General features: G+C 43.4%; 1 protein-coding gene across 4 annotated transcripts in view; it reads left to right on the top strand.

Moving 5' to 3' along the window:
- Positions 1–12,032: 12,032 nt before the first annotated feature.
- LOC111871965 (gamma-1-syntrophin) overlaps positions 12,033–17,804 on the top strand; it is an 89,162-nt gene continuing 83,390 nt past the window's right edge. For all 4 annotated transcript variants that reach the window (XR_004513844.1, XR_004513843.1, XR_004513845.1 and 1 more), the window contains exon 1: positions 12,033–12,181. Coding sequence is in view for 1 of the 4 variants with exons in the window: in XM_023865411.2 (XP_023721179.1) it covers positions 12,041–12,181 (141 nt within the window). In the remaining 3 variants the exon portion in view is untranslated. The remainder of the gene's footprint in view (positions 12,182–17,804) is intronic.

Genomic DNA, 17,804 nt, shown 5'->3' with positions numbered 1-17,804 from the left:
ATGTTCTCTACCTCCGAACTGCTCACAGATGAGCACTGCCCCTTCTGGGTCATAACGCCGGCGGGCTCATGGCGAACAGCTAGCCGAGGCAAAGTCTGTATCTCGTCAGACGAGCAGCACCATGAATGCATAGGGACAGGACAGGACAGCTGGCAACCTGTCGCTACAAACTGCAACAAGAGACAGTATATCTGCCTGATTCCCATTTCTGTCCTTTAGTTCTAGGCTCCACAGGATATTTGTATCCGTCTCTGTCAGAGTACATTGAAATGAAGTCATATCGAGTGGCGACAAGCGGGGCTCAAATGGGGAGGGAGGCCGACTTGTCCACACTGTGTGTGTGTATTGTCACTTGTATGCGTGACTATGGACGGAGTTTTTGGTTGGTTACTGGATTATTGACCACATACAGGTCGTAACTACAAATGACTCTAACACTATCGCTATTTCCACACTTCACAGTTAAATAGATTACACAGTCTAGTGTTCGCATATTACTAGAGGTTTCGTGGTAACGGTTCCAACAATGGCTATTCCTCTGCCTGCTGCTCAAGTCCTCTATTCACAGACCTCCGTACAGAACTGACTCTCAGCTGACTAAGCTCAAATGTTAGAATCAGAGTCAGTGTTACTTTACGACTGGAGGTTTACCGCCAATCATTTCATCTTGGCGCCAAACCCCTTGACACTCACGACCAGATATTTTATTTTCCAACTGAACATTTGCGGTTATAGTCCTTAAATAACATCCTCTCTGACGAGAGGATTGGTCTGTCGTTTACAATTGCTACTGGTCCTCGCAAGCGCAGTGATTCTCAGGTCAGAGTCCCGCGGGACTCATGGCCACATTTTACTGTCTAAGATTCGAGACACCTCCAACCCGGAAGGCCAGGTTCCCGTATTTATTTCCCCCAGGAACAAGGTGGCCTGGTTATACCCCCCTCCCCGGCATTGGATTCCCTTTTCTTCGCCTCCTACGACTATCAGGGTGGAGGTATTCGACGCCGCCTCCATACGGGAGTGACCAAGCTCCAAATCTCTTCTCGTTTTTAACCTCTCGGCTCGGACCACATAGAAAACACAGGATTATTCAAGGACATTGTATAGTCTGCTCTAGTCTCTACTCTTCTCGTGGTGTACACTGTTACGCAAGCACGGGGCCTGCGATAATTACAAAACTTCCAAGTCGTTCTTTCTTGTTCATTTTACGAATATTTAATAGTCGTAAGAGAATATAAATAAAATAATATAGCAATTCGTATATAGGCCTATCAATCGCAGAAAGATAGTTAGGGCAGTAGAACGAAGGGTTATACTAAAGCAACTGGACGCGCCTCAGGTGTTGCTATATACGTACATTACATTTGCTATCGTGTTCTCTTTTCTATTCTCTCGCGTCTATGCAGAGCACTTCTTAAACCGCTCCATCTCTCTGTAATTGTAGAAACCCGAACACTGCTGGATAGAGTTTCATGAAATCCGATACTGGGGGGTTTAACTGAAATTTGTCGAACAATTTAAATGTTGGTTAAAATGGAACGACAATAACAGACAGCGTACATGAAGGCTTGGACGCGTTTCTGCATATCTCTTGCTCAACTCGCGCCTAGTTCGCTAAAAGTTCGTCAGACGCTGAAGACAAACATGAGGCACACATATTCTGACGCAATTCGTCAGTAAATTTACGGACTTCGAGATTACTGAAGAATATCAGGCCACTAAACAGCTAACTAGCTGGCTGACTGACAGACTCATGGGGATGAGTCATTTTTTGAGAATCAAACATTCAAGAAATCCCCAGCATTTTATAGAACGCGAAGGTTCATTACCATGCACTCAAAAGCCTGCCACTGGTCTCCACTCTGAGCCAGATTAATCCAGTCTACGCCGTCATAACCTGTTTCTTTGATACTCGTCTTAATATTATCCTCCCATCTACCTTAAGCAATCATAGTTGTCCCTTTTGGATTTCTCTACTAAAAATTTGTATGCTCGTACATTCTGTCCCATACGTGCCTCATGTCCTGCCCATCTCATCCTGTTTGACTTGATCATTCTAATTATACTTGGCGAAGAGTACAATTTATGGAACTCATTACGCAATTTTCTCCAACTTCCTATCATTTCATTCCCCTTGGGTCCAAACATTCTGCTTAACACTCTGTTCCCAAATGCGAACGAAAGTGAAAAAGATCGACCGAGCCAGAATTATTTTCTTTTGCATGAAATTTATTAATATCTTTCGTCAGTTTTTATCGAGAATCGATTAGTCGATGATGTCCTGGGCGGAACTTTCTACCAGGCAGATGGTGAGGAAGAGAGCTCCTTATGCCGTGGACATATCGCCTGTAGCCAGGGGTGAGACTATGGTTGAAATTTACAACACCATCGACGTCTTGCATTACTGGCGGAGCCTAAAAATGGCATCAGTATCGCTACGCAATGCGACAGGCAATTGTCCGCTGTGTTTGCTTCCCTCCAGCTTTAGTATCTGCCAGGGTTCCGTTTCCTGGGCGGTGACGTACCTCTTATGGCGAGATAGTTCGTTGTTCGTCCGTCAATTGGCCCAGTCATGACTCGGTGACTAGTAAAACCACACAGTTTTTGTGTTTCTGGACATTATCTATCGCCCTGTTTTTATATAGAACACAGCCTTTCGGAGACTGGATTCTGTCTCCGTCTTCAGGTGGAAGCTATTCAGTTGAGCCCAATCGATAGAGCTAGCCCCTATCTCTGGACATCAGCAGCAACACAAGACAGGGTTTCATATGTAACTGAAAAAAATATATATGTTCTCTAAACGTTCACTAGAATTAGAGTCAATATAAATTAATTGAGAGCTATTAAATACAAGCTATAGGTTATAATTAAAGATTATGCAGATAGTCTCATTTTTACATTCAGAAAATGGCGTAAGCTCGTCCTAATGTGTTGACAGGATGGATCATTCGCTACGCTTCCTGGAATTCTAGCTGTTCTAGCTACAGCGGCGTATGTTTATAGTCTGAAATTTTACAGCTGGTGTAGTCCATAAACAAAATGTAGGTCGGCGCCGGACCTAAGCCAAGCTGCTGTCAAAAGTTCCGTTGAAACTTTCAGGACTAAAATCACGCAGCACATCACCACATCATTGGGAAATATAAATTTCTGGCGAGCTCCCAAATTTTGAACTGGACTAATAATGCCTGTTTCAGGGAGGAGTTTCCTCTTGGAAATTCCTGCTCGAAGAAGCTTGCTACTTCGGAGAACTCATTCACCAAATGAGTCGTCTTCCAAATTTCAAAGTTCGTGAACGCGAAACAGCGTCACGCGTCACAGTTACTCCTGCACACCGTTACGTTTATATAAGTCCACTTAGCTTGTAAAAGAAAAGTAAGTTACCGGGAACAAGAACAAACACAGCTTTAAGAAGTGGTCAATTAAGCAAGTGAAGTAACTAATTTGGCATTAAAATGCAAAGTAAAAAAGAAATAAAAGCTTATGTGAAATTGAAACGATGTTTATGCAGAATTGTTAGCATGAGTTTCTTCCTGTCCTGCCGGAGAGATAACCAATAGGGCCTAACACTAGAGCTCATCTCTACCAATATTTGAGTAGACCTGCTAACCCAGATAACCCACCTGAGAAATACTATCCCGATCGGAATATACTCACGTACGCCTACTGGCGCCCAACAATCACTCCCTACTTTCCCAGAGGAACGCAAGGTGGCCGGAGCGACAACCAAGAAGGGATCGGAAGGTAGCAGCCGTGCAAATTGAGAATCGTAAAGACGTGAAGCCGTCACAGAAGTGACGCTACACAAAGGTGGGCCAATTATATAAAAAGTGGCACACCAAAGCGGTCGGTTACAGGGCAATGTGCAAGCGATCTCTGTCAATCTATGCTTGGCATTGCAGATCATGCCTTATCCCATGTAGCTCATGTTACGACGGCGGCTTATTCACTTGAGCGGTCGTACGCTTGATCGCCGCAAAGCTTAAGCCTCTTATATTTCCTGCGCCTGGCTTCATCTTTTCCGATGTCGCGAACATTTGCGTTTTCATGATTTTGTATGATATCTGCTTGTTGCCTGTACAATTTCGTTACGTAATCATAAATATACGATACTTGGAAAGCCATGCGCAACTCGCGGGCCTGTGTGCACTTTGGAAATTTAGCAATGATGCGGAGCATCTCGTTTTGCAAGCGCTGCAGTTTCCAAAGGTGTGTATCTGCAACAAATTCTCAGGCGGGTCAAGAATAAGTCATTTCTGATCTAGTCAATGCTTTATGGAGGGTTATTTTAATGTTAGCTCTCAGTCCCTCAGTTTTGAATAAGGGATAGATTTTAATAAATGCTCGGAAGGTCTTGGCTTCGGTCATTAAAAGTCCAAAAGTCAAAGTTACTTTACGACTGGTAGTCGACTGATATATCCTCAGGGCGGAACCAACAGAAAACACCACTTCCGGTATCTCTTCTATTGTTGGGTGACGTAGGTATCCGCGCGGATCGCATAGAAAACACCGTTCCCAGCGGTACTTCCATTGGTTTCGTGGCGTGGCGTTTTCATTTTTGCGTCACTCTTTATTGAGTCGTAACCTAGTAATGGACGTCTATTATGATTAAACCATTCCGACTTTCAGCGAACATGTCACTGCATTGTCAGTGATCACAGAATGGACACACACTAAAATAAAAGAGTGCTCCACCCTTCGAGATATGCTGCACGCGTACACATCCTATCGCAAACTGTCTCCTTTATGAAATACAGTTACACGTCACATATCCGCATGTGAACATCATCAGTACTTGCCGATATAGACACAATACGCCGAAACAAAAGACTGCTCGTTCATTCGTTACTGCTGCAAGACATACGTTGACGCAGCATGTTAACAATCAATAGTTAATAGACTTTAAAGGATTCTGACGATGGTGTATGCTGTATAGAACTATAAGGTTTATTCTGGACTCTATCCATCGTCTGGTATATATAAGACAAAAAACCACAACGTTTCGGAGACTGGATCTGTCTCCGTCCTCAGGTGGATGGGGCAAGATAACCTACTCAGTTGGGCTAGTCTCAATCACTGGTCCAGTGTAAAACAAATACCTGAAAGAAGTTAGGTAGGAAGAAAAGTAATGGCTGAAGAAGGGAGAGGAGACCCAAAGCAGACCTAAATAAGATGTACTGTGCTTGAGGTAGCATAACGCGTCTCAGTTAGTTTGTGGAAGTCACAGTGCGGATTATCGCCCTTGAGGGAGTCGCTTATATCAATGGCAGTGCTCTGTCTTGTCTCTCCCAATTCGGAACTAGACGAGACAACGACAGGATAGTTCAGCGTAATGCTGTGTCTAGAAGTTGGTCACACCATCATGGTAAGCGACTGAATCCATGTTTATATTTGCCAAACGTCCGTCCGTCCATCCATCCCATTCTGTATCTGCCGAACGGAGCAACATGGAAAATGTATTCGTCTTCGAGAGACAACCACCCGGAAAATTGTTAATTTTTCTGTCACATTCGTGGGTTCGAGTCCAAGTCGGTTTCTTTCCCCATTATTTCCTCTAGATTAAAAAAAAAACAACCGGAATGTAACAACAATGAGAACGTAAATGTATTTTTCGATTCGTAACTATAGTAACGAGACATGGTTACGCTAGATTATGGTGTAATGGTTTTGCTTTTTTATTTGTTCTAAGAAAGCTTAGTCGTGCGTATACTAAAATTTTGTGAATGTGAAATCCCAAAAGAAAATCGTTTTAGCGAGTGAACGGCATGTTCCAGATGAATTGTGTTATCAAGCACACAAATATTATGTTAGTAGTTACTATAGGATTCTGACGATGGTGTATAACACACTGATATATTGGGTTTCTGGACTTTATCCATCGTCCTAGTTTTTAAGATAACAAAAACACGACGTTTCGGAAACTGGATCTGTTTCCGTCCTCAGGTGAAAGAAAAGGGAACACCTATTCTGTTGGGTCCGTTAGAAAGAGCTAAGGTGTTCCCCTTTTCCTTCACCTGAGGACGGAAACAGATCCAGTTTCCGAAACGTCGTGTTTTTGTTATCTTAAAAACTAGGACGATGGATAAAGTCCAGAAACCCAATATATCAAATATTATGTTATTTCAAGAACCTGGGGACGTTAATTGCAGGTAGCCACCAGGAACAGCAAGAGCAATAAAATGGCAATGCATATTTTCTCTACGGGCAGTTGAGCCTGCGCAGTAACGGTCCGGGAGAACAGGCCGTCTGCCGTAGCTTTAGTTGAAGGGGATTTTTTTATTTATTTTTATTTTATTATTATTGCTAGTGGGGTGGGACTAAGTCCCTTGTACTGCGGCCACTTCTGGCCTATCGTACCAGCCCCAGATGATAGGTGAGGGTGATTGTGGAGCAATTGGTGGAATGAAGATTGGCAGGGGAAACCGAAGTACTCGGAAAAAACCTGCCCCAACGCCACTTTTTACATCACAAATCCCACTTGACAAGACCCGGGATCGAACCCGGGCCGCCACGGTGGGAAGCCAGCGGCTAACCGCTTGAGCAATGGCGCGGCCTTAACAGAGTAACTATCTAGCTACCTAATTACATGCATGGGGCACATTGTTTTGACAATGTTATTATGACTCAGGTAGTCAAGAAGAAATTCGTTGCTTCTTTGTAAACAGAAATTTCACCACCGTGAAGAAAACAGCACACCTCTAGGCCCTATCCTGAGCCAAATGAATCTATTCTGTCCTATAATCCATCATATATCTTTAAAATTCACTTTAATATTATCTTCCAGTCTTCTGCTGATTCTTGAAAGATCGTTGATAATATTAAAAATTGGTTCAAAATCATTGCAAATAATTTTCATGTACGATCGTGCTTGACTCGGTTATTGCTCAGTTAAGTGTAGTTAGTTACTGAATACCGAACAAAAATGAAATTCGTCTGCCTGGCACAGTTTGTTCCAACAAAAACCACATTTCATCTTTGGGCGCCCCAGTGCGCGTACCGTTATTTTCCTTAGGCTTCCATCTGTGCAGTTTTATTTAGACACGAGTTTTGGGCGCCATCTGAGGTGAGTCCATTTTTGGATATGCGGTATTCATATTCACCGGATACTGTTCTGACAGAACATTGAACGTGAATAAAACCCGTCCAACCGTTCGGATGCCAGCCAAGGGGGCATCTATCCATGTATACAGACATACAGGCAGAAGGGATACTAAAATCCACTTTTTTTTCTAATTCAGGGGCCGTCAAAATTTCGAGATATATATTCTTTTTTACCCTCACATTTTTCTCTATAACAGGCCGTGGAGGTCCATAGTGTTGTGACACGTCAAGGCTCCCACATTTTCTAGACTATCGGCTCACAGATGTTGTCAACCTTACGCGCCGGCCGCACTTTACCCCCAGGAAGATTCCTGGTACTCACTTTTGTTAGAGGCTTAGTCGACCCCAGGGCCATAATGCAGCAGAAATCGAACCCGCGGTCGTCCGGCTTGTTGCATGGGAAATGATTTGGAAGGCGGCGGTCGTGGCCTGATCGAGGTACTCTCCTGGAATTTGAAGGGACTGAGAGAAATCTCGATAAACGTTGATTAAGGTACCAAGTATCCCCCACTGAAATTCGAAACGATGACCTCTCAGAATCTAGTCCGGAGCGTTTGCCGCTACACCTGCCTATTCAATGTTCGTGTGCTAATACTGGCCTGCCTATCATCAGTGTGAGTTTGAGATAGGTAACTGGTGCTACATATCTGGTCTCCGGCACGTTTGCCCGAACTGTACAAGTACTGATATCGAGGCAATGGTGCAAAAAAGTGTCACTGCGAGTCGAGGCAATGGATTTACGTGCTGTCATAGTCCCTTCTGGCAGGTATTAATGCGTCCAGCCCGCTCGAACATTTCGTTTTTCATCCAGCAATGAATCTTGCATTCCTGTTTGCCAAGTAGATAAAGAGCTTCCGTTGCTTTAAGCCCGACCGCCATTCTAACGAGCCAACAGTGTCAAGGCTGGGTTTGATTATAGACGGGGTTTTGGATTCATCGGATTTATTGGACTCTTTGATAAGGCACGAGACTACACTTTACAGTTCACTGTTATACACACAGCGTCCACAGTCACGTCTTCACTACCGTTGCTTGGTAGAGGCGGACGTTCCAATTGCTCTGGGTTCAAGAACGGCCTCAGCTACCGGATTCTCACAATAGCTCACAACATCTGAATCTCAGCGGTCCTCTAACTCACTAACTCACAAACCAACCAAACAACCGAAGTCAAATTTATGTTACGACTGACGGTCATTCGGCCAGTATGTCTTCGTGTCAAGCACGCATGTGGGGCCCAAGAGGAGATTGTTATTATTCTCAGACAGTTGCGGGTTTGTTGATGCGGAGCAACATCTCTAACAAGAGGGCAGGTCTGTCGTTTACAATTGCTGCTGGTTCTCGTCAGCGCAGTCATGTGTACCGCATATGAACTCTAGCGGTCACTTTGCTTCATGAGTTTAATAAATTTTTGTGCTGGTCATTATTCTGTCTTCTTCTGGTTCGTGCTCAGAACAACCAACCATCGGCTTATAACATCTCGGCACGGACCGCGTAGAAAACGCCGTTCCTCTGTTGCAGTGGAGTTATTGTCGTGGAAATATGCTTATTTGCGGATCTGTTCCTTAGCAACGACTGTTGTATAGTTGTTTATTTCGCGGTCGTTACCTAGGAAGGGGTCCACATGCTACAGTGTAATATTCTTGCTTTAAGCTTAGACGAAAGACATGGAAGTTTGATTTTATTTATGCTAAAATTAGAGAAGTTACAATTAGTGTCTTGGTCGAGGACCGCTGATTTATAGGGGAGAGAGGAGAAACTGCAGCAGTGCTCACTGGAACGCTGATTTGTAGGGGAGAGAGGAGAAACTGCAGCAGTGCTTACTGGAACGCTGATTTGTAAGGGAGAGGTGAGAAACTGCAGCAGTGCTCACTGGAACGCTGATTTGTAAGGGAGAGGTGAGAAACTGCAGCAGTGCTCACTGGAACGCTGATTTGTAAGGGAGAGGTGAGAAACTGCAGCAGTGCTCACTGGAACGCTGATTTGTAAGGGAGAGGTGAGAAACTGCAGCAGTGCTCACTGGAACGCTGATTTGTAAGGGAGAGGTGAGAAACTGCAGCAGTGCTCACTGGAACGCTGATTTGTAAGGGAGAGGTGAGAAACTGCAGCAGTGCTCACTGGAACGCTGATTTGTAAGGGAGAGGTGAGAAACTGCAGCAGTGCTCACTGGAACGCTGATTTGTAAGGGAGAGGTGAGAAACTGCAGCAGTGCTCACTGGAACGCTGATTTGTAAGGGAGAGGTGAGAAACTGCAGCAGTGCTCACTGGAACGCTGATTTGTAAGGGAGAGGTGAGAAACTGCAGCAGTGCTCACTGGAACGCTGATTTGTAAGGGAGAGGTGAGAAACTGCAGCAGTGCTCACTGGAACGCTGATTTGTAGGGGAGAGGGGAGAAACTGCACGCACTCAACTTCGAACTGCGGTAGAATGTAGGATTTGAGGCTCTCACGCCGGTGGTTATGATGGATAGTATCTCTTGAGATATAATTCCGTGTAGTCTTTTGGAAGTCAACAAACGTTTCGGGGGAAAATATCGCCACCATCTTCAGGGTCAAATAAGACAAGCAAGGTATAGGCGTGAAAGCAAGCCGGTGTTTTTTCAGTTATCATTGCATTTATCCTTTCTTCCTTTTACCACCTCGTCTAGTACAACTTTACTTGTTCTCAGCTTTGGTGAATGATTTCTTCCTTAATCATTCGATAGACACTGATAAAATTCTGAACAAAATATAGCGTGTCTCAGAAAGCAGGGTAAGATTATTAAAAACGCTGTTACTACAGCACATCTGGTAAACAGCTTCTGTTATTGATGTGTCAGGATACTTCTGGTACTTATACTCGTATTGGTGAGTGACTCAGCTTTAAAAGTTACCACTATCTTACCAGCTACATACCCGCTGCAGGCCATAGGAGTTACTTGTAAAAACAAGACTCCATGTCTACCTTTAATATTTGCCCACAACAATTCCACAAGGTTAAGTTTTGTGTTTAGTTTTCAAATATTAGGCTTTAAGTTTTTAAATACATTTTTAGAAATTTTGCAAAGGTTGCCTCGTAGAATTACAGATATATTTAAGATTTATTAATTGGGCTTGATTAATACCACAATTAAAGTAATTGATTTAATTTTAATTTAATTTAGATTCGCGTTCTTCTGGCACGAATGGACGTAATTGGGAATACGGAAATACTACATTCCTTCGCTTGGGCTACAAATATATGAAAAAGTTATACTTTGTGAGGTTTTGGAGCCAGAAATCTGAGCAGAAAGAAATTTCTGTCGCTACAAGCCAGGTCCAGAGGGACCCAGCTGGTGGGAGTAGATCCTACAGCTGCTGTCATGACAGATGTGGGAACACATTATTTACGGTGACGGGATTTTCATTAGTTTTGTTCAGTAGGAGTGCAATGTGACATATAGACCCGCTGCTAAGCAACGACCGTGAGATAAGCAAATATACAACAACAGATGAATTGTGTTTTCTGCGCGGTCTGCGCTAACGGTGGCGCACGCAACAGTGGCACAACAACAGAGGAACGGTGTTTTCTGTGCGCTCCATGCAGAGATGTTTTAAGCAGGACAAGTCCAGGATGAGTGAGTGAGTTAGTCGAGAGTTGCTGTAGCTGAGGTCAAGGGAAGTTCTGGAACGCAGAGGAAGGGGAACGTCCACCGTTGGAAGCCGTTACCAGACAAGACTGGTGAAGACACCGCAGGCTGAGAAGACTTAAGTGTGTGCTATAGTGAGCTGTAAAGTGTGTGAATTAGTGAAACGGTTATAATTACTCTTAGTCACAGATCTGTAAGAGTTCAGGAAATCCAATTACCAATCAAAACACGTCTATAGTCTCTGAAAATCGTGACAGTATATGTTCCACTTCAGGGTGAGGAACTCTGTTTGAATCGGCCAACTGGAAACGAGCGATTTGTACAGGCGTCGGACGCCGCTTCTTGGAGAGATGGATGCGTCGTTGATACAAATCGTCTCGAGGCGTTCTGTTTTCAACTTGAGAATCCGACGGACCTGTTTGGCCGCTCCAGCAAACACCATACATAAATTAATATTCGTGAATTTGGTTAAATTTTTGTCTGATAGGAATTATCAAATCCACACCATTACGTCTCATCGCTTCTGCATCTCAGTTAATTCAGTGTTCAAGATGAATTGTATTGACTTGTTGTAAGGTGCATGAACGTTATTTTTCCCCTTTAATACAACCTTCGAACCAGAGTCAAGTCTTTACAAACTGAGTAATCTACCATAGCCAATCCCATAATTACAATGATCTACCCTGAAATGTTATCCATCAGAGTACCATCCACACCCCAGCTACCGGGGCCCAAATCGAAGTTCGTGTGGACTTGGCTGGTCAAAGTTTTGTTTTTGCTAATGTTGCCAGTGTTAACATGTGGGAAAACATGGCAGGAAATTTTGTGTTAGCGGGGTCACCCGTTGGTACGTAAGTATTTAGATCTTGTAAGCACAGCAGACGAGAGCAAAGCTGTTGTATTGTAAGATGTATGAGGTCTCTGAATGTGAATTGTATTAAATTGATAACATGGTGTGCTATTGGGTGCCGTTCACACTGTCACTGCAAAGTGACGTCCAAACGAAGCTCCTCACACCGCGCCTGGTCCGCAACGGAAAACCCACATCAGTTTGCGGGATACGTGTTCACAGAGCTGTTCCATAGCAACGGCTCTTGTACTGTCACCTGTTTACACAGTTGTTACTTGGCAATCGTTCTGCATGTCACATTACAAACAAACGTAGGAACAAAATCTGAATAATTTCTCTGTGAATGTATTTTTGATTTGTTGGTGTCATTCATAAACAGTTAAACATCACCACATTTTTTATTGCTGTTCTCCGTTTTACTGAGATGCCCCAAACATCGAATTTGTTACTAGAACTAACGCCGTTGGTGTAACTAGGTGCGGAGTGGCATGGTGACGGTCAGCGACGGCAAGGTCCGACCTCAGCCAATGAGGCTGCACCTCTCCATGGAGCTGTTACGCTTGCAGAAGGAGGAACTGTCACCCATCAACCACAACTACAACAGGAAGCCTTCGCCTGCCGACTCGAGGGTAAGTACTTCCGTTACGATACATATGTCGTCGTCACCATCATCATCATCATCATCATCATCATGCACGCAAAGTCGCCCTATTAAATTCCTGTCCATTTCAGTGTTCTGCAGTGTATGTGAATGTTGCGGATCTGGGATACGGTCTCCAGGATTTTGAGCTAAATGTTACATTCATTCGTCTTGACACTTTTCGTTGCTATATTGGTATCTATTATTTTCAGCTGTTGCCTACTACACTTCTATTACGTCTATGATCCGACAATCTGTATCCCGTGACCGCTCTGAGGAACATAATTTTATCGCATCCAGTTTTATCGTGTGCTCTTTCTTTAAGTCCCACTTTAAGCCCCCGCAGAATTTCAGCATTTGTAATACTGTCACCATGAAAAGTTTCTGCTGCACACTACAGACATCTTAGATATTTGGGGTAAAAATTGTGTTATTCCGATATTACCAACCTAAAATAAAGAAAATATATTTGAAGTCTCCAGAATTTTGAGTTCTTGGACTGTATGGGTTAAAAAAATACATAACGAATAGAAAACGACACCTTGCAATTCGTCGCATTGTGGCGTGTATTGTGTCTATCAAAACACACAGAAACCTGCTCAGGTGTACAATTGCGCCGAAGAACAATACTGACACTGTGGAAAGGGGACAGATGGCTCGAAACACTTTTACATTCAAATGCCACAGTTTTGAACTTGCTTCTATATTCATCTATTCTGGAATAAAACTTCTGCAACACTTTCATCTTCTCTTATTTTCAGTACATAAATTTCTAAAAAACTTTTGTAAGTTTCTTCAGAAATGCGCAAGGACTTGACAAGTAGTAGCTTCCGCTTTGTTGGGTTAGCAGAGTTTGGACAGGTACAAAGTTGGCCATGCGCTCAGCGACGGACGGTAATGGAGTTGCATGTCACACTTATGCACGAACGGACGGACACTTTGAACAGCTTCTATCAAATGCTTTTTCTTTCTGCAGTCCGAGACGCTGCTTACGGAATTTGCAACCGTCTGTGACATCGCCAAGTAGTCCTATCGTGTCTGCGTGCTGCTGGAAAAGGCACTTGAGACTCTGCACAATTCCACCTGAAGTGTTTACACCTCGGTGTAGAGATACATCAACAATGGTGTCAGCTTAGAGGCTGCATTGCCGTTTTTGTGGGAGGGGGAGGAGGAGATCTGTCGCGAAATAATTTTATCAGAACATTATTTTCTAACAAGCTTATTCCCGGCCTTCTACATTTCTGTTGTCACGTGGATGAGTGACTAGACGGGATTTGGATTGGTGACTCGATTTATTGGACACGTACAGACCGTAACTACAAGTAACTATAAGGCTGTCGCTAATTCACACACACTACAATTCACTATAGCACTGTCTTCTCAGTCTGCTCTGGCTTCACCAGTCGTTGCCTGGTAACGGTTTTCCAACGGCGGACATTCTCCTTACTTTGGTTTTCCGAAATGTCCCCATGCCTTAGTTACCAGATCCTAACAACAGCAGCTCACAAGGACTGAACCGCAGGAATCCTCTGACACACCAACCAACTCACTCCAATCCACTGACTGACTAACTGAACTGAACTGAACTCTATCGGTCGAATGATATAGCCTCGGAGCGGACTAAATAGAAAACACCACTTCCAACAATACTTTAATTGTTGCACGCGGGCCGCTGCCTAGCTACACTATTCTACAATGCTTTTAGTATCGCAGCCTATATACGAGTATACCATGATGGAGGTGTGATGAATTGGAAAGGATTAGGAAGGAGGCCTTCGTAATCGAATTGAGGTTCGATCCATACTTTTACCTGGAGGATTTGAGGGAAACGACGAAAGAACTAGTAAGGATACCGGTGTTCCGGCCGAGATTCGAACAGAGCATATACAGAGGCTGCTTCTACACCGGTCTGCTTCAGAGGACCTCAGATTTATTAGTATTCTCCTAGCCGGAATCTATCCTGGGGAACCAGCATGCAATCGACGGACTCACACCCTCGCATCTGCCATCTAGGAAGAGCAAAAGTCTCTTCGCTTCAGATCGGTCGATTATAATTTTGTATGAATTTATCGCCTTCGCATGCTTCTTACACGTCCGGCCCGTCTCTAAATTTCTGATTTCATCGTAGTAACAAGATTCACTGGCATGCAGAACTTGCAAAGTCCTCATTACACAATATGTTTTCATTCTGCAATTTCTATCCCTTATTATTATTATTTTGTTGATAGGGTTATAATTATAATTATTAACTGAGTTATTGTTATAATCCTTACGGCCGCACTATGGCCCTGGGGTCGACTCAGCCTCTAACAGAAATGAATACCAGGAATTAATTAAATAATTTTCTTAGGGAGTAAAGCGCGGCCGACGCGTAAGGCTGACAATTTTACCGCCATCTGTGAGCCGATTGTCTAGATAATGTGGGAGCCTCAACGTCTCACAACCCTATGGGCCTTCAAGGCCTGTTACAGGGATAGTTTTACTTTTACTTTATTATTATTATTGTTAACTTCTGTGTGTGTATGTACATGTATTGCCCTTTCTCGCCACAAATAGCATAAGTATTGGAAATGTACTTATTTTATTTTTCACGCCTGTTAAAGCTAACTTCAATTTTCTTGGAATTGTTAATAATTTATTATCGTATATAGACTGTCATATTTTGTATTTTGATCTTCAGTTATTTTTGTGTATTTCTGGGTACTCGTGGTAACTTTGTAATTGGACATTGTGCTCTTAAGTTTGCACGTAAAGAATCACGAAATGAATTGAATTGAATTTACTGAAATTGGTTGTTCACTCGATGTCAGTAGACCTTACAGCTTACACTGACACAGACAAGGAAACTATACTACGCATAGTGGGAACAATACAAAACAAAGTACGCACATGCAAATCTAAACGTATACGAGTACATAACTGGGAGTACACGCTTTACAAGGACACACACATAATAACCCCAGTGCATTTGAGTATTCTCAGTACTCTCAATACTATTAGAGTATCCTTAGTGTTCATAAAGTGATACAAGGGCGCACGCTGCTTGTATCCTCAAACTTTACTGGTAACAACACGATGATAAATGTGACTTACATGGACCTAAATTTCACTTGAACTGCCCAACACATTGTTTCTCTAGGAAGGCTTGAATTTAGCTAGGAGATGCACCTGTGATGATGGTATCTGTTCTCCTCCAAAGGATCTCTGAGAATTATGGATGTTATACTCTGTTTTCTTGTGAGTACTCTAGGAGTGTGTGTTGACCAGTCACTTCAAAGGTATTGTTGTCTTAATATCCATTGACAATGGAATTATTTCACCGAGCTCTTGAATAAAAACTCATCTTCTTAAAACTTTATTTTCTTTTAGAATATAATACTTTATTGAAAACCATTATATTGTCATGCTTTTATGGCTCCGTGACTAATAGTAATGTGGTTTGTATTGGATGATTGAATTTTAATACCTTCTAGTACACTCTCTCTTAATCGCGTTCAGTTACAATAACTCACAGCCAATCTTCAGCCGAACCTTTCTTCTTTGACTGCCGAAGACTCCCTCTCCTTTCCTTCTCGTCCTGTCGCTGATTTCACTCAAACACGTGACAGTATCGATATATCAGTATAGCAGTACGGTGTCTTTGTTTCCTACAACTTGTACAGTAACTATTACTGCTTAATTACTTACTTACTTATGGAGCTGAGCCCTTCTTGAGGAGAAGCCAAATCTGCATCTACTGAAGAATGTCCCAGCATTCCATCATTCCATGGAACCCGAAAGTTCATTATCTTGTTCACAAGGGCCCTCCACTCGTCCCTATCCCGAGCCAGATCAATCCAATCCATACAATCCCATCCTATCTCTCCAAGATCTATTTTATCATTGTCTACCCACCTACGCCTTGATCTTCCCAATGGTCTCTTTTCTTCTGGCTTCCCCACCAATATCCTCTATGCATTCCTCTTCTCCCCCATTCGTGCTACATTCCCTGCCCACCTCATCCTCCTTGACTTGATCGTCGTAATTATACTTGGAGAAGGGTACAAGTTATGAAGCTCCTCATTATGCAGTTTTCTCTAATTTCCTGTCTCTTCATCTCTCTTCGGCCCAAATATTCCCCTCAGCACCCTCAGTCTATGTGCCTTCCTTAATGTCAGAGACAAAGTTTCACACACATACAGAACCACAGGCAAAATTATAGTTTTGTATATTCTAATTACTAGCCGGTCACGGTAGCTGAGCGGTCTAAGGCATGTACTGTCTTCGCTCGCTTGGTAATCGGGATCGTGGGTTCGAATCTCACTCAGGGCATGGATGTTTAGTTTGTGTGTGTGCGTTTTTCTGTGTTTGTCTACAGGTAGAGGCCTTGCGACGAGCTGATCACCCGCTCAAGGAGTCCTACCGAATGTGTAAGATCTCGAAAAACCGAAGTGAACGGAGAAGTTCATGCAGGTAGGCCTAAGCCCACTGGGGCTGTAGTGCCAAGGAAAAAAATATTCTAATTACTATCATTAATACTTGTAATAGAGGAAACCACGAATGAGAATTCATAGAAAACTAAATAAGTCACGAGTTTATTATTGACTTATCGGACAGAAGCAATTACTACCTATCTACGAGCATCTCTAGCTCTACAACTGGACTTTGGCCCCTTCTTCTCTTTCTTAATCTGTACGCAGACTGAAGGACTCAGCCCATCGCAAGGCCGCTACAACACAAACCCAGAATAAACGCACACACAGGCACCCATGTCTCGAGTGCGATTTGAACCCATGATCGCAGTGTTCGAGCGAGCGAAGGTAGTTCATGCTCTTAGACCACGCGGCCACCTTGATCGGCTAGAAGCAGTTACTACGGCACGATATTTCTTGTCGAGTGGTTGGGCGACGTGAACAAATTAATGATCGTTACTCTGTTTTTCTGACCTGTTTCCTAACCTGAAGGGTTCCTCACACATCCGAGGAGTGGCCAGAATACCTCCCTCCACTCGAAAATATATGTAGTCCGCACAGGATTAGGTATGGAGCCGGTTTCGCTGTCGAGAATATTTTGCTTCTGATTGTAGATAAATAATGAATTGGAAAGGAGTAGGAAGGAAACTGTTTTGGCCTAATCGAGGTAAGATCCTGTTATTTAACTGGAGGGAATGAGGCAGCTCACGATAAACCGAAGTCAGAATAGACAATGTCCAGGCCGAGATCCGAACCAAGCAACGTCCGAATAGAAATCTGTATGTTTGTTTACGGGCTATCATTAGGAAAAATTTGATCTACATGTTGCCCTCCTCACATGCGACATACTAACAGTGATCCAGAAATGGTCGCAGTACTTAGGGACTTAGTACAGGGACTTAGTCCCACCCCACTAGCAATGAAAAAAACACAGTGATTGGAAGTCTTCCTTGTGTACGTATGCACATGCGCATTTTCATTCATTTATCGTGGTTCTGTGCGCGTCAGTCCCAGCATCGCCTGAAATTTGTGCAGTGAAGTGCGTGAGGGTTCAAGAGGAAGCTGTCTTGGCCCTTAGATTTTGCCACAAGGAGTGAGGCCGTCTCATTGCGCAGCATGAAGGAGTGCGTCCACAACACGTAACTCCGCTAGCAGTGCTTG

Source organism: Cryptotermes secundus, unplaced genomic scaffold (genome assembly GCF_002891405.2).
Source record: "Cryptotermes secundus unplaced genomic scaffold, Csec_1.0 scaffold137, whole genome shotgun sequence".
Taxonomy (NCBI): Eukaryota; Metazoa; Arthropoda; class Insecta; order Blattodea; family Kalotermitidae; genus Cryptotermes; species Cryptotermes secundus.
Note: the sequence above shows the minus strand (reverse complement) of the source record. Positions and strands in the feature narration are given on the sequence as shown.